Below are 16,240 nucleotides of genomic sequence, written 5' to 3'. Positions count from 1 at the left end.
AACTGTGAAATTGTCCACCTTTGCGGGACGAACAAAAATATTAACAGAAGTGGGCCACGTGTGACCCACCTGGGTTCTGGGTGCTGCCCATGAGGTAACGGGAAGTGTCAGTGGACAGGAGGCTGGTTTGCGTGATGGAGTGGGCTACACTCACAACCCTTTGTAGTTCCTTGTGGTTTCGGGCAGAGCTGGAGCCCATCCCAAGCTGTGATACAACCAGAAAGAATACTTTCTATGGCGCATCTGTAAAAAAAATTAGTCAGAGTTGTGGTGGAAATGCTGAATTTCCTTAGCCTCCGAAGAAAGTAGAGGTGTTGATGGGTTTTCTTTTGGCATGGGGGGAGACCGGGACAGCTTGTTGGTGACCTGGATACCTAGAAAGCTGAAGCTCTCGACCATTTACACTTGTTGATGTGGACAAGGCATGCCCTCCACTATGCTTTCAGGAGTCGATGACGATCTGTTGCATTTTGTTGTCATTGAGGGAGAGATTATTGGCGTCGCACCAGCTCACCAGATTCTCTACCTCATTCCTGTACTCTCTCGTCATTGTTTGCGACCCGTTCTTTGTTGACTGTTACCCAGGGTTGCCACATTCAGTTGATTTCTACTTACATATTTTTTTCCCCTACTTGACTGACCAAAGTGATGCACATGTAAAACAAGGACCAGAGAAGCGTGGGTGCGTGCTGGTTGCTCACAGCATTGACTGTGAGAGCTGTCCACTCCCTCTGTGTCCCAAGTGTCAATAGTTCTTTTGTTTTTACCATTTGAAGTCGATGAGACTACGTTCCTTGTGGGACAGTCTGGAACAGGAGGTCAGAGATATAGAGTGAGCAAGAGGTTTGGAACTGAGATGAGGCAAAACTACTCCTCTTAGAGTGTTGTTGTGAGGACGCAGAGGTTAATCCCCTATAGCTTGCTTTGTAATCTCTTAGAAGTGGCTGGGAAACTGTTCTTCGTTATGTTTAGAGGATCATTCGCAGAAAGATCTGACACTCACCTTAAGTAAATAATTAACAAGTTATTTATTTAACCAACCAGGAACTTTAACTAAACAAGGTACATATTAACTAGAGTCAAAGAGGGTTACAGAATGGAAACAGGCCCTTCAGCACATCTTGTCCATGCCGTCCATTTTTTTTAAAACCCCAATTGGCCGTGTTTGGCCCACATCCTTCTACTCCCATCGTACCCAAGTGGCTATCTAAATGCTTTTTAAAATACAAAATTGTACCCACCTCTACTACTACCTCTGGCAGCTTGTTCCAGACACTCACCACCCTCTGTGTAAAAAAAAAAAAATTGCCCCTCTGGACCCTTTTGTATCTCTCCCCTGTCATCTTAAACCTATGCCTTCTAATTTTAGACTCCCCTACCTTTGGGAAAAGATATTGACTATCTCGCTGATCTATGCCCCTCAATATTTTATAGAGCTCTATAAGATCACCCCTCAGCCTCCTGCACTTCAGAGAAAAAAGTCCTAGCCTATCCAGCCTCTCCTTATAACTCAAACCATCAAGTTCTGGGAGCATCGTAGTAAATCTTATCTGCACTCTTTCTAGTTTAATAATATCCTTTCTATAATAGGGTGACCAGAATTGCATACAGTATGCCAAAGTGTGGCCTTACCAATGTCTTGTACAACTTCAATAAGACATCCCAACTCCTGTATTCAATGTTCTGACCGATGAAACCAAGCATGCCGAATGCCTTCTTCACCTTTCTGTCCACCTGTGACTCCACTTTCAAGGAGCTATGAACATGTTCTATTAGATCTCTTTGTTCTGTAACTCTCCCCAACACCCTACCATTAACTGAGTAAATCCTACCCTGGTTCAATCTACCAAAATGCATTACCTTGCATTTGTCGAAATTAAACTCCATCTGCCATTCGTCAGCCCACTGGCCCAATTGATCAAGATCCCATTGCAATTGGAGATAACTTTCTTCACTGTCCACTATGCCACCAATCTTGGTGTCAGTTAAAGTACAGTTTGACTGGAATGCTGTTCAAATAAATACAAGGACCATTCATTACCAAAAAACCCACTAACTTAGTCACTCAAAAAACACACAAAGATGTTTTGTGGCTTTGGAAAAACCTTTAGAGTTTTTTAGTCCATGTCATTATTGGTAAACTCTTTCTGATTTGTTACCCTTCTAGTAAATAGATGGAGAGTTCTCTTGAGATGGTTCTTTAGCTGGCAGAGAGCCACTGTTGGACGCTCCAAGTCTTGAGAGGTGGTAGCTTCACAGTTCAACTTCACTGAACTGAGCTGAAGTCACTGAACTCAATCACTGAACTCACTGAACTGAAGTCACTGGACTGAACTGAAGTTACTGACTGAACTACAGGCAGACAGTCGAGTTCCTGTTTTTCTATTCCTGATGACCTATGCGTTTTCCTAAACCACGATTGGTCGGACGGTGCCAAATTTGATTGGGTCCTGATCGCTGAGTGTCTCCGTTAAACACATAGGCTGTTAGAACAAAGAACAAAGTACAGCACAGGAATAGGCCCTTCGGCCCTCCAAGCCTGTGCTGATCTTGAAACCCCAACAAAGCTAAAAAAATTCCGTCGCTCGGTCCGTATCCATCTATTCCCTCCCTATCCACATACCCACCCAGATGCCCCTTAAGTGTTGCTAATGTGCCTGCTTCCACCGCCTTCTCTGGCAGCGCGTTCCAGGCACCCGTCACTCTCTGTGTGAAAAACTTTCCCCTCTCACTTATGTGTAATCTTCTTAGGTTTCACCAACAATGGATCACAATAATTCATACCAAGAGAGCCACAGAAATTTTCTATGCATTTCATAGCCAGCCTAACCAAGATTTAACTCCAAGGACAGGTTAAGATTGACAAACACTTCATAAGTTATAACTGGTCATCTAGTCATCCCAAAGATTTGCCCCTCCAGCACTTTGTTGAAGAAGTTTTTTTCAGTGTGTATCCTTGAGGGGGTCTTTGTAAGGTTGATAGAATTTTGAAGGTTATTTGGGCTGATGTTACACTGCTGTCTGTGAGAGCTGGGAGAAGCCTCTAGTCTCAGGCTTTAAGCAAACCCTGGCAATATTCCAAGCTGTTGATAAGGACCTGAGAGAAAAGAAAAAGTCCTCAAAGTCTGTAGGGAGTCATAGTGGGTGCGATCTTACGAGCGAAACTGGAAATTCTTGCCCAGGGTCAAAGGATATTTTGGTTGTCCGCCCCTCGCCTGCTCCGATTCCATGGGAGGCGTTGGCCCAGTGGTATTATCGGCAGATTACCAATCCAGAAACTCAGCCAAAGCTCTGGGGACCCAGGCTCGAACCCCGCCACGGCAGATGGCAGAATTCGAATTCAACAAGACGGAGTGTCCCCTTTAAACACATAGACTGTTAGTGGAGTGTCCCCTTTAAACATATAGACTGTTAGCTGAGTGTCCCCTTTAAACATATAGACTGTTAGTGGAGTGTCCCCTTTAAACACATAAACTGTTAGTGGAGTGTCCCCTTTAAACACATAGACTGTTAGTAGAGTGTCTCCTTTAAACACATAGACTATTAATGGAGTGTCTCCTTTAAACACATAGACTGTTAGTGGAGTGTCCCCTTTAAACACATAGACTATTAGTGGAGTGTCTCCTTTAAACACATAGACTGTTAGTGGAGTCTCTCCTTTAAACACATAGACTGTTAGTGGAGTCTCTCCTTTAAACACATAGACTGTTAGTGGAGTGTCCCCTTTAAACATATGGCTGTTAGCAAAGTGTCCCCTTTAAACACATAGACTGTTACTGGAGTGCCTCCTTTAAACACAAAGACTTCGCGGTGTGTCTGGTTTAATCTGAGGGGCTGTTAGCGGAGTGTCCTTGTTAAACTCGTAGGCTATCAAAATGCAGCTGCAAAGCCTGTTACCAAGGTAACCCTGATGCTTGATTCTCATTATAATTGTTGCAATCTGTGTACTCTGCATTTTAAACAGTCAAGCACTGAGCACGAAACCTGCTCTTAAAGGCACCATGCACTGTTTCTATTCCCCCTCTAGCAGTTCTTTTTTCCAATTCTTTTACATCTGTACGAACTCAACGTAACAGTCGTCATGAATGTGTGGAACTCACTGCCCCAGAGGAGGCAGGATCAATCCAGTTATTCAAGAAAGAGATAGATATGTTTCCGATGCAAAGTGGGATCAAGGGCTTTGGACAGCAGACAGGAAAGTGGAGTTGAAAGCAGGTTAAGATCAGCCATGGGGATGTTAAATGGTGGACTGGGCATGAGGGATGAATTGGTTACTCATTCCTATATTGTTAAGCATTTTCTAGGACACCTCATAAAATATTCAGTGTGTATTAAATGTATTTAATCTTATTCTTGGGGTCTTGGTGAGTGAGCAAGCCTGAAAGGCTCACTGAGATGGACTGGGGTCACTCATGTGGCTCAGTTCCAGTCACCGCAAATGTTGGAATTTGAATTCCACAAATAAAAATTCTTGGAATTAAAGAAACTACTGATGACCATGAAACCACTGTTGGAAAAACACATCTGGTTCATGGAACTGCTGCCTCACAGCGCCAGGGACCCAGGTTCAGTTCACACCTTGGGTCACTGTCTGTGTGGAGTCTGCACATCCTCCCCGTGTCTGCGTGGGTTTCCTCATGGTGCTCTGGTTTCCTCCCACAGTCCAAAAGACACGTTGGTTAGGTGCATTGACCGTGCTAAATTCTCCCTCAGTGCACCCAGACAGGTGCAGGAGCATGGCCATCAGGGGTCACTGCTGAAGGAGTGCTGCACTGTCAGAGGGTCAGTGCTGAGGGAGTGCTGCACTGTCAGAGGGTCAGTGCTGAGGGAGTGCTGCACTGTCAGAGGGTCAGTACTGAGGGAGTGCCGCACTGTCAGAGGGTCAGTACTGAGGGAGTGCCGCACTGTCAGAGGTTCAGTACTGAGGGAGTGCCGCACTGTCAGAGGTTCAGTACTGAGGGAGTGCCGCACTGTCAGAGGTTCAGTACTGAGGGAGTGCTGCACTGTCAGAGGGTCAGTGCTGAGGGAGTGCCGCACTGTCAGAGGGTCAGTGCTGAGGGAGTGCCGCACTGTCAGAGGGTCAGTACTGAGGGAGTGCTGCACTGTCAGAGGGTCAGTACTGAGGGAGTGCCGCACTGTCAGAGGGTCAGTACTGAGGGAGTGCTGCACTGTCAGAGGGTCAGTACTGAGGGAGTGCTGCACTGTCAGAGGGTCAGTACTGAGGGAGTGCTGCACTGTCAGAGGGTCAGTACTGAGGGAGTATTTGAGTGTGTGAATGAGTGTGACTGTGTGAGTGTGACCGTGTGTGTGTGTGTGTGTGTGTGTGTATGTGTGTGTGTGTGTGAGAGTCTGTGCATGTGTGTTTGAGAGTGTGTGTGTTTCTATGTGTGTGTGAGTGTGTGCGTGTGTGTGAGATTTGTTCACGTTAGAATGGGGAATATAACGTATATTTTAAGAAGTGCTTAAAATCAAACGAGGCTTGTGAGATAAAAGCAAATTCCTGCGGATGCTGGAATGTGAAACCAAAAGAGAAAACGCTGGAAAATCTCAGCGGGTCTGGCAGCATCTGTAAGGGGAGAAAAGAGCTGATGTTTCGAGTCCAGATCACCCTTTATCAAAGCTGAAAGCTCAGCGGGAAGAACGCTAGCACAGTGGTTACCACTGCTGCTTCGTAGCTCCGGTGACCTGGGTTCAATTCCCAGCTTGGGTCACTGACTGTGTGGAGTTTGCACATTCTCCTCGTGTCTGCATGGGTTTCCTTCAGGCAGTCTGGCTTCTTCCTCACCCCCCCCTCAATCTTTTGTCAATCACCCTTTGTCAAAGGTCAGGCCTGTGAGAGGCAGGAGGGAGGGTAACCCGAGGGGGAGACAGATTGAAGAGAATCGGGACAGGAACCAGAGGAGGGGGAGATGAGGAGGATTTGTGTTTAAACGCAGCAAGTGTTGTGATCTGGAAGGTGATGCCTGAAAGGGCGGTGGAAGCAGATTCAATAGGAACTTTCAAAAGGGAATTGGGGAAATACTAGATGGGAAAAGATTTATAGAGACGGGCGGGTGGGGAGGGGAGAGTGGGACTCATTGGAGAGATCATTTGAAGAGATAGCAGAGGGCAGAATGGGCTGAATGGCCTCCTCTTGAGCAGTACAAACCTCTGAACATGTGGAAATCAGGAAGGAATGTCAATGGCTCTGTTCAAACCTCCTTTCCGCTAACCGTGCCCCTCCCGTCTCCCCCCCGCAGGCGCAGTCTCATCAAACTCTCCCTGATCTTCAGTCACATGTTAGCGGATCTCCGAGCGATATTTCCCAGTGGATTGTACAAGGGAGACACCTATCGGATCACCAAGGTGGATGCTGCCGATTTCTGGAAGAAATCCTTCGGAGATGAGTGAGTAACTTTAAACAGAACATACAGAGTAAAGCTCCCTCTACACTGTCCCCCATCAAACACTCCCAGGACAGGTACAGCACGGGGTTAGATACAGAGTAAAGCCCCCTCTACACTGTCCCCCATCAAACACTCCCAGGACAGGTACAGCACAGGGTTAGATATAGAGTAAAGCTCCCTCTACACTGTCCCCCATCAAACACTCCCAGGACAGGTACAGCACAGGGTTAGATACAGAGTAAAGCTCCCTCTACACTGTCCCCCATCAAACACTCCCAGGACAGGTACAGCACAGGGTTAGATACAGAGTAAAGCTCCCTCTATACTGTCCTCATCAGACACTCCCAGGACAGGTACAGCACAGGGTTAGATACAGAGTAAAGCTCCCTCTACACTGTCCCCCATCAAACACTCCCAGGACAGGTACAGCACAGGGTTAGATACAGAGTAAAGCTCCCTCTACACTGTCCCCCATCAAACACTCCCAGGACAGGTACAGCACGGGGTTAGATACAGAGTAAAGCTCCCTCTACACTGTCCCTCATCAAACACTCCCAGGACAGGTACAGCACGGGGTTAGATACAGAGTAAAGCTCCCTCTGCACTGTCCCCATCAAACACTCCCAGGACAGGTACAGCACGGGGTTAGATACAGAGTAAAGCTCCCTCTACACTGTCCCCATCAAACACTCCCAGGACAGGTTCAGCACGGGGTTAGATACAGAGTAAAGCTCCCTCTACACTGTCCCCATCAAACACTCCCAGGACAGGTACAGCACGGGGTTAGATACAGAGTAAAGCTCCCTCTACACTGTCCCCATCAAACACTCCCAGGGCAGGTACAGCACGGGGTTAGATACAGAGTAAAGCTCCCTCTACACTGTCCCCCATCAAACACTCCCAGGACAGGTACAGCACGGGGTTAGATACAGAGTAAATCTCCCTGTATTTGATACCGTGCTCTCTGTCCTGCGTGGATTTGCAGTGTGGGCTGTTTGAATTTTGTGGCAGTTTTGATAGGATGAGGAATGACATGTCCCATTCGGCTGTGACGCACTCCAAAGTCAAATATCCTTGCCAGTGTGCCTCCTACACATTGGTGAGGTACTGGAGAGAGTGACTCATTGCCTTGGAGGCACCTTCACTCCACCAACTAAAATAAAGGTGGAATTTGAACCTTGAAGAGTTAAAGTGCCTCTGAATGATCTTGAATATGTTTGTGTGAACATGTTCGGGTGGCGATGTGGGTTAGCACTACGTCCTCACAGGGCCAGGGATCCGGGTTCAAATCCCGGCTTGGGTCACTGCCTGTGCAGAACCTGCACATTCTCCTCGTGTCTGCGTGGGTTTCCTCCCACCGTCCAAAGATGTGCGGCTGAGGTGGATTGGCCAGGTTGAATTGCCCCTCAGTGTCAGGGGGATTAGCTCGGGTAAATGCATGGGATTATTGGGATAGGGCCTGGGTGGGATTGAGGTCAGTGCAAACTCGATGGGCCAAATGGCCTCCTTGTGCACTGGAGTACCCTATGGAGCCAGTAGTGGACAGAGGTTAACGTACCATCGGATCCCTGACGCTGATATTGGGTAATGTTTCAATTCTAATTAGTTTCCTGAATATTTCTAACTAACCAGTTATTGAGACTAACTCTAGCACATCCTTTCTTTTCCCTTTCCACATTCCCTCCCTCTCCGACCTCCCCCATCTGCCCTCATCCCAATTTCCCTTTTCCATCTCTGTTTTCCCCATTCCTTTTCCTTTGCCTGCCACTCCTCCCAACCTTCTTGCTTCCCTTCCTTGGCCCCGTTCCTCCCTCCCGTCCTCACTCCACCCCCCCCCCCGCCCCCCCCCCTCCACCCCACTCTCGACCCTGTTGCCCAGGAGTATCGTCCCCTGGAGGTATTTCCGGGATCAGCTGTACAAAGTCCATCGGTTTGGCAGCGGGATGGAGTCGATGGCGCTCAAATCCACCATTGACCTGACCTGCAATGACCACATCTCCATCTTCGAGTTCGACATCTTCACCCGACTCTTCCAGGTAACGGAGGGGGAGAGGGGGAGGGAGGGAGGGAGGGGGGAGAGGGGAAGGGAGGGCAGAGAGAGGGGAGCAGAGAGCAGGGGGAAAGAGAGAGAGAACAAGAGAGGGATGGGGGGGAGAAATAGAGGGAGGGACAGAGTGAGAGACAGAGTGAGAGAGAGACAGCGAAAGAGAGAGAGACAGACAGAGAGAGACAGAGACAAACAAACTGAGAGACAGAGAGAGGAAGAGAAACAGATAGAGAGAGAGAGATAGAGAAAGAGATAGACAGAGAGACAGACAGACAGACAGAGATAGAGACAAACAGCCAAAGACAGAGAGAGAGAGAGAAACAGACAGAGAAAGACAGAGAAAGAGACAAAGAGAAACAGAGAGAGGGAGAGTCAGAGACAGACAGACAGAGATAGACAGAAAGAGAGAGAGAGAGAGAGTCAGAGAGAGAGAGAGGGAGAGAAACGGACAGAGAGAGACAGAGAAAGAGACAGCGACACAGAGAGAGAGACAGAGAGAGGGAGAGACAGAGACAGAGAAAGACAGAGAGAGACAGAGAGAGAAACAGACAGAGAAAGACAGACAGAGAAAGAGACAGAGAGAAACAGAGAGAGGGAGAGACAGAGACAGACAGAAAGAGAGAGAGAGAGAGAGAGTCAGAGAGAGAGAGAGGGAGAGAAACAGACAGAGAGAGACAGAGAAAGAGACAGCGACACAGAGAGAGAGACAGAGAGAGGGAGAGACAGAGAAAGACAGAGAGAGACAGAGAGAGAGGAAGAGAGAGATGGAGAGAGGGAGCAGAGAGACAGAAAGATAGAGAAACAGTGTCTTATCTCTCTGCTAGCAGCAGTGGGGAACACAGACCACCTACCGCTTGTGGGATCTTGCTGTGCACACAATCATGCCCCATTAACCCCCTGTGTCACAACGGCGTTGGCCAGCCATTGGCTGTAGGGCATGTCGAGGTAGATTGCTCTCCCCGCGCCCCCCCCCCGCCCCACTGCGGTGAAGGCTGCTTCTGAGTTTGATGGGAACTGAACCATTCCTGTTCCCACCCAACCCCCAACCCCAACCTCCCATCAATTTCTGCTCAGGTTGTGAGGAGAGGCTTCTAATTTCCCACCAAAGTTTTAGGCCTCCTCCCTACGAACACTTCACTCATCGTCCGTCATTGTGGGAGGGGCGCTGGGGGGGTGTTGGTCACATCAACCAGTAGCCAGCTCCACTGAAGAAATGGTGGGCAGGAGAGGGGGCCTGGTTTCCATGGCAACTCTCTGCAAGGCCAAAATAACCCCCGCCTCCCGCGCCCCCCTGCCCCACAAAAACAAGATGGTTGAATATCCAGATGATTTTTCTCAGGGGAATTTTAAATTCATCGTCACGCTGCAGCGTCACGTGATCGGAGCAGTTCGGTCAACTACTTCAAAGGTATAGGGCTTCATCCAAATTGAGTAGGCCGCGAGGAAGAGTAGGCCTCAGCCTGACAACTTCCGCTGGGGGGAGGGGGGTGGATTGGTGCTTTTTAATGCTTCTGGGCTTCAGTGAATCTCTAGAAGAATCAAATCTTCGATCGTCTGGGCCACAGGAATGGAGGCGGCCTCACTGACAGCCAAAACAGACCACCCGCCCCCGCACCCCGGCCTAGTTGCGCAGCACATGGAACGTGGCCACCCTGGTTGCCGTGGTGACAGACCACACGAACTCGAGAACGACTTCCTCTGGTTGTGGTGCTGGAATTTTCCATCTGGTTTGACTGACCAATGGCCTTCGACCTATTTGCTTGTTGACGCTTAGAAATCAAAGTAGACTGTGGCCAGACCCTGCCCCACACACACACACACACACACAGCTGTCCTCTTCTCCACCCTGACCCTCCCTGCGAGAGATGAGCTTGCCTCACAAGCACATCCGCCCCCTTCTGTACACCTACCGTCCCGCCATCTCCAAGAGAGACTTTCACTGTTGCCCAGGTTACGGATTTGTAGCCCGAAGCAGGTCTCCACCCGTGTTTCGCCCACGAGTTTTCTACATCAACCCAACTGGGCAAGAGGCCAAGGGTCAAGTACAGAAGCTAAAACCCACAATTGCGCTCAGTGCTGAGGGAGTGCCGCACTGTCAGAGGGTCAGTGCTGAGGGAGTGCCGCACTGTCAGAGGGTCAGTGCTGAGGGAGTGCCGCAATGTCAGTGGGTCAGTGCTGAGGGAGTGCCGCACTGTCAGAGGGTCAGTGCTGAGGGAGTGCCGCACTGTCAGAGGGTCAGTACTGAGGGAGTGCCGCACTGTCAGAGGGTCAGTGCTGAGGGAGTGCCGCACTGTCAGAGGGTCAGTGCTGAGGGAGTGCCGCACTGTCAGAGGGTCAGTGCTGAGGGAGTGCCGCACTGTCAGAGGGTCAGTGCTGAGGGAGTGCCGCACTGTCAGAGGGTCAGTACTGAGGGAGTGCCGCACTGTCAGAGGGTCAGTGCTGAGGGAGTGCCGCACTGTCAGAGGGTCAGTACTGAGGGAGTGCCGCACTGTCAGAGGGTCAGTGCTGAGGGAGTGCCGCACTGTCAGAGGGTCAGTGCTGAGGGAGTGCCGCACTGTCAGAGGGTCAGTGCTGAGGGAGTGCCGCACTGTCAGAGGGTCAGTGCTGAGGGAGTGCCGCACTGTCAGAGGGTCAGTGCTGAGGGAGTGCCGCACTGTCAGAGGGTCAGTGCTGAGGGAGTGCCGCACTGTCAGAGGGTCAGTACTGAGGGAGTGCTGCACCGTCAGAGGGTCAGTACTGAGGGAGTGCCGCACCGTCAGAGGGTCAGTACTGAGGGAGTGCTGCACCGTCAGAGGGTCAGTACTGAGGGAGTGCTGCACTGTCAGTGGGTCAGTACTGAGGGAGTGCTGCACTGTCAGAGGGTCAGTACTGAGGGAGTGCTGCACCGTCAGAGGGTCAGTACTGAGGGAGTGCCGCACTGTCAGAGGGTCAGTACTGAGGGAGTGCTGCACCGTCAGAGGGTCAGTACTGAGGGAGTGCTGCACCGTCAGAGGGTCAGTACTGAGGGAGTGCTGCACCGTCAGAGGGTCAGTACTGAGGGAGTGCTGCACTGTCAGAGGGTCAGTGCTGAGGGAGTGCCGCACTGTCAGAGGGTCAGTACTGAGGGAGTGCCGCACTGTCAGAGGGTCAGTACTGAGGGAGTGCTGCACCGTCAGAGGGTCAGTACTGAGGGAGTGCCGCACTGTCAGAGGGTCAGTACTGAGGGAGTGCTGCACCGTCAGAGGGTCAGTACTGAGGGAGTGCTGCACTGTCAGAGGGTCAGTACTGAGGGAGTGCTGCACTGTCAGAGGGTCAGTACTGAGGGAGTGCTGCACCGTCAGAGGGTCAGTACTGAGGGAGTGCCGCACCGTCAGAGGGTCAGTACTGAGGGAGTGCCGCACTGTCAGAGGGTCAGTACTGAGTGAGTGCCGCACTGTCAGAGGGTCAGTACTGAGGGAGCGCCGCACTGTCAGAGGGTCAGTACTGAGGGAGTGCCGCACTGTCAGAGGGTCAGTGCTGACAGTCCGGTTCCAAAACACGTAAGGTGCCTCTATGACCCATCCTACCTATGGAAGCTCTCTCTGTTGGAGTTATTCAATGGATGTGTTGCCCAGTCACCAGACGCCATGGAGTCCCGTCAATGCAGAAGGAGGCCATTCGGCCCATCAAATCTGTGGTAACTCTCCCCCCCCCCCGCCCCCCCGCAGGCCCAACCTCCCTGCCCCAATGACTGGAACCCCACGCATTGCCAATGCACCCACGCTGCACGTCTTTGGACTGTGGGAGGAAACCGGAGCACCCGGAGGAAACCCACGCAGACATGGGGAGAACATGCAGCGTCTCCACAGACCCGAGGCCGGGAATCGAACCAGGGCACCTGCGCGCTGTGAGGCTGCAGCGCTAACCATCCGTACGCACACAGGTCGTCTGAATGTTGAGGAACACAGGGAGTGAGGCTGGGACCGAGGGGGTGTGGGGGGGGTGGTTGCGGGGGAGCCGTGCCGTTGCCGGAATGTTCCGCGACAGCTGACGGACTGTCCGTTTGCCTTTCCCCAGCCCTGGCCCTCGCTGCTGAAGAACTGGAACTGCCTGGCCGTCACGCACCCGGGTTACATGGCCTTCCTGACCTACGACGAGGTGAAGGCCAGACTGCAGCACTACGCCCAGAAGCCAGCCAGGTAACACACGGCCCCTGGTCTGCCCGCTCGCCCCCCTCGGAGTCAGGAGAAGGCGGGGGGGTTGGTGCTGCGTGGCAGAGGGGAGGGTTCGAATCCCACTCCGCCACGCTCTGCACCTCCACGAACCAGACCGACTCCGTCCAATGCAACACGGAGGGAGTGCAGCACTGCCTGAGGCCCCCGATTTCCCATTCAGCCTGCCTACCCCCTCAGCTGGGGCCCCTCGGAAGACCCTGTGGTCACTCTTGGGCGAAGCGTTGGGAGTTGGGGTGGAAGGGGGAGCAGGATGTGGGGAATACTCTCCCGTTCCCTGGGGCCAATAGTTACCCCTCTCCTCCTCCCACACCCCCACCATCCCCACCAATGTCCCTAAAAGCTGATGATTGGGGTCATTATCACCTTGCTGTTTGTGGGATCTTGCTGTGCACAAATTACCCACCAGCTTTCCTGCATTCCAACGGTGACATTTCACCAAAAGGGTTTAATGGCTTTGGGTTTGATTGAAGCAGTTTGTGCGTCTCAGTGTGTCTGTGTGTGTCTTGCTGACTCTGTGTGTCTGTATTTGCTTGCCTGTGTCTATGTGTGTGTATCTGTCTGTCTGTTTTATTCTGTGTCTGTCTCTCTGTCTCAGTTTCTCTCTCTGACTCAGTGACTGTGTCAGTCTATTTTCTCTCTGCGTCCCTGCCTGTGTCTGTGTATGAGACTCTGTGTGTGAGACTCTGTGTGAGTGTCTGTATGTGTGAGACTCTGTGTGAGTGCCTATGTGTGTGAGACTCTGTGTGAGTGCCTATGTGTGTGAGACTCTGTGTGAGTGCCTGTGTGTGTGAGTGTCTGTGTGTGTGAGACTGTGTGTGAGTGCCTGTGTGTGTGAGACTCTGTGTGAGTGTCTGTATGTGTGAGAGTCTGTGTGAGTGTCTGTGTGTGTGAGACTGTGTGTGAGTGCCTGTGTGTGTGAAACTCTGTGTGAGTGTCTGTGTGTGAGCTTGTGTGTCTGTTTCTTTGTGTATGTGTGTGTGGAGGAGAGAGACTGGGAGCGAATTCTCTGGCCCCCCAAATTCCTACCAAACCATCAATGATGTTTCAGATTCTCCACAATCCATCCGCTAAAATTCCAGTGCCAGGCAGGATGGGAGAATTCTGGTCTGTCTGGGTGTATGTGAGTCTCTCTCCTATTTTCCTGTCTGTCTCACTGTATGCCTGTTTCTTACTATGTGAGTATGTGTGTGTGTGTGTGTGTGTTGTACACCTGTCAGTGTCTGTCTGCCTGTGCCTCTATCACTGTGTGTACGTGTATACCTGTGTCAGTGCCTGTGTGCCCGTTTGTGTATCTCGTATTTTTTCTGCCTGTTTGTTACTCTGTGTGTGTGTGTGTGTGTCTTGTATTTTTCTGCCTCTCTGTGTCTAGTTGTTATTGTGTCTGTGTATGTGTGTGCGTGTATCTGTGTCAGTGTCTGTCTGTCTGTTGTCAGTGACTGTGTGTGTGTGTGTGTGTGTGTGTGTGTACCTGTGCCAGTATGTCTGTTTGTGTGTGTGTGCGTATCTGTGTCAGTGTCTGTCTGTCACTGTGTGTGTGTCTGTGTATGTACCTGTGTCACTGTGTATCCACTTCTATGTGTGTCTATGTATGTGTACCTGTGTCAGCGTCTGTGTGTGTGTATACCTATGTCAGTGTCTGCCCACGTGTGTGTGTGTGTGTGTGTGTTTGTAGTGTAACTGTGTTTGGAGCTGTGTTGTATGAACACACCATGTCTCTCTTTCTCACAGTTACATCTTTCGCCTGAGCTGCACTCGGATGGGGCAGTGGGCTATTGGTTACGTGACGGATGATGGGAGCATCTTACAGACCATCCCCCACAACAAGCCCCTCTTCCAGGCTCTCATTGAGGGTTACCGTGAAGGCTTGTGAGTACACTCTACAGTCTGAACACTGAACACTGCTGCTCCTGATATCACCACCAACAGCACGAGATAGGTTACAACACACAGGAAACAGGACAGGCTGGGAATCATCTCCCACGGGGAGTGGGGAGAATGTGGGACTCGCTCCCACGGGGAGTGGGGGAGAATGTGGGACTCGCTCCCACAGGGAGTGGGGAGAATGTGGGACTCACTCCCACAGGGAGTGGGGAGAATGCGGGACTCACTCCCACAGGGAGTGGGGAGAATGTGGGACTCGCTCCCACAGGGAGTGGGGGAGAATGTGGGACTCACTCCCACAGGGAGTGGGGAGAATGTGGGACTCGCTCCCACAGGGAGTGGGGGAGAATGTGGGACTCACTCCCACAGGGAGTGGGGAGAATGTGGGACTCGCTCCCACAGGGAGTGGGGGAGAATGTGGGACTCACTCCCACAGGGAGTGGGGAGAATGTGGGACTCGCTCCCACAGGGAGTGGGGAGAATGTGGGACTCACTCCCACAGGGAGTGGGGAGAATGTGGGACTCGCTCCCACAGGGACAGGGGAGAATGTGGGACTCGCTCCCACAGGGAGTGGGGAGAATGTGGGACTCGCTCCCACAGGGAGTGGGGAGAATGTGGGACTCACTCCCACAGGGAGTGGGGAGAATGTGGGACTCAAACTGATGGAGAGGCTCCCTGTTTAAATGGGGTTCCAGACGGAGAGATGCACTCCTCCTGCCACTGACACTGCAACCCTGCCTGGCATTTCTCTTTCTCATTCTCTCTGTCTCTCTTTCTCACTCTCACACTCTCTCACTTTCTCTCTCACATTCTCTCTCTGCCCCCCCCCAATCCCTCTTCACTCCTACTCTCTCTTTCTCTCTCTCATTCTCACTCTCTCTCTCTATCTGTCTCACTCTCAGTCTCTCTCTCTCTCACTTTCTTTCTGTCCCTCTCTCCCTCCCTCTCTTTGCTCCGACTGTCTCTTTCCCTCTCTCAGTCTCACTCTCCCTCTCCCTCTCACTTTTCCTCCCTCTCTCAATCTCACTCTCTCTCTCATTTTCTAACTCTCACTCCCATATTGTCCCTCTCACAATGTCCCTCCCTCTCTCTCCCCCTCTCTCAACCTCACTCTCACACACTCTCTCTCTCAATTTCACAGACTCTATTCCAATCTCTCTCTGTTTCACTCTGACTCTCTCTCTCGATCTCTCTCTCTCATTCACTCTCACTCCCTCTCTGACTCTCTCTCTCTCTCTCTATTTCACTCTGACTCTCTCTCTCTCATTCCCTCTCACTCCCTCTCCCTCTCTCACTCTCTGTTTCACACTGACTCTCTCTCTCTATTTCTCTCTCTCACTCCCTCACTCCCTCTCTCCGCAGTTATCTCTATCCCGATGGCCGTGACTTTAACCCGGATCTGACTGGATTGTGTGAACCTTCCCGACAGGATCGTATCCAGGTCTCCCAGGTGAGTGACCCTGGAGAAAGGGTTAACCCCTCCATCAGCAGGACAGGGACAGAGTTAACCCCTCCATCACCGGGACGGGGGCAGGGTTAACCCCTCCATCACCGGGGCTGGGGACAGGGTTAACCCCTCCATCACCGGGGCTGGGACAGGGTTAACCCCTCCATCACCGGGACGGGGACAGGGTTAACCCCTCCATCACCGGGACGGGGACAGGGTTAACCCCTCCATCAGCAGGACGGGGACAGGGTTAACCCCTGCATCACTGGGACGGGGACAGGGTTA

The 16,240-nt window shown here is 51.4% G+C and overlaps 1 protein-coding gene across 1 annotated transcript in view; it reads left to right on the top strand.

Annotated features, from left to right (window-relative positions):
* The window catches only part of LOC145337582 (E3 ubiquitin-protein ligase CBL-like), a 59,513-nt gene that overhangs the window by 24,311 nt on the left and 18,962 nt on the right, over positions 1-16,240 (top strand). The window contains exons 2-6 of the mRNA XM_080182374.1: positions 6,240-6,386; positions 8,266-8,422; positions 12,469-12,590; positions 14,355-14,492; positions 15,871-15,958. Of these exons, the coding sequence (XP_080038500.1) occupies positions 6,240-6,386; positions 8,266-8,422; positions 12,469-12,590; positions 14,355-14,492; positions 15,871-15,958 (652 nt within the window). The remainder of the gene's footprint in view (positions 1-6,239; positions 6,387-8,265; positions 8,423-12,468; positions 12,591-14,354; positions 14,493-15,870; positions 15,959-16,240) is intronic.

The sequence above is a fragment of the Carcharhinus amblyrhynchos genome, unplaced genomic scaffold (genome assembly GCF_965287045.1).
Source record: "Carcharhinus amblyrhynchos unplaced genomic scaffold, sCarAmb.v2.hapA scaffold_53, whole genome shotgun sequence".
Classification (NCBI taxonomy): Eukaryota; Metazoa; Chordata; class Chondrichthyes; order Carcharhiniformes; family Carcharhinidae; genus Carcharhinus; species Carcharhinus amblyrhynchos.
The sequence above is the reverse complement of the archived record's forward strand: the minus strand, read 5'-3'. Positions and strand labels throughout refer to the sequence as shown.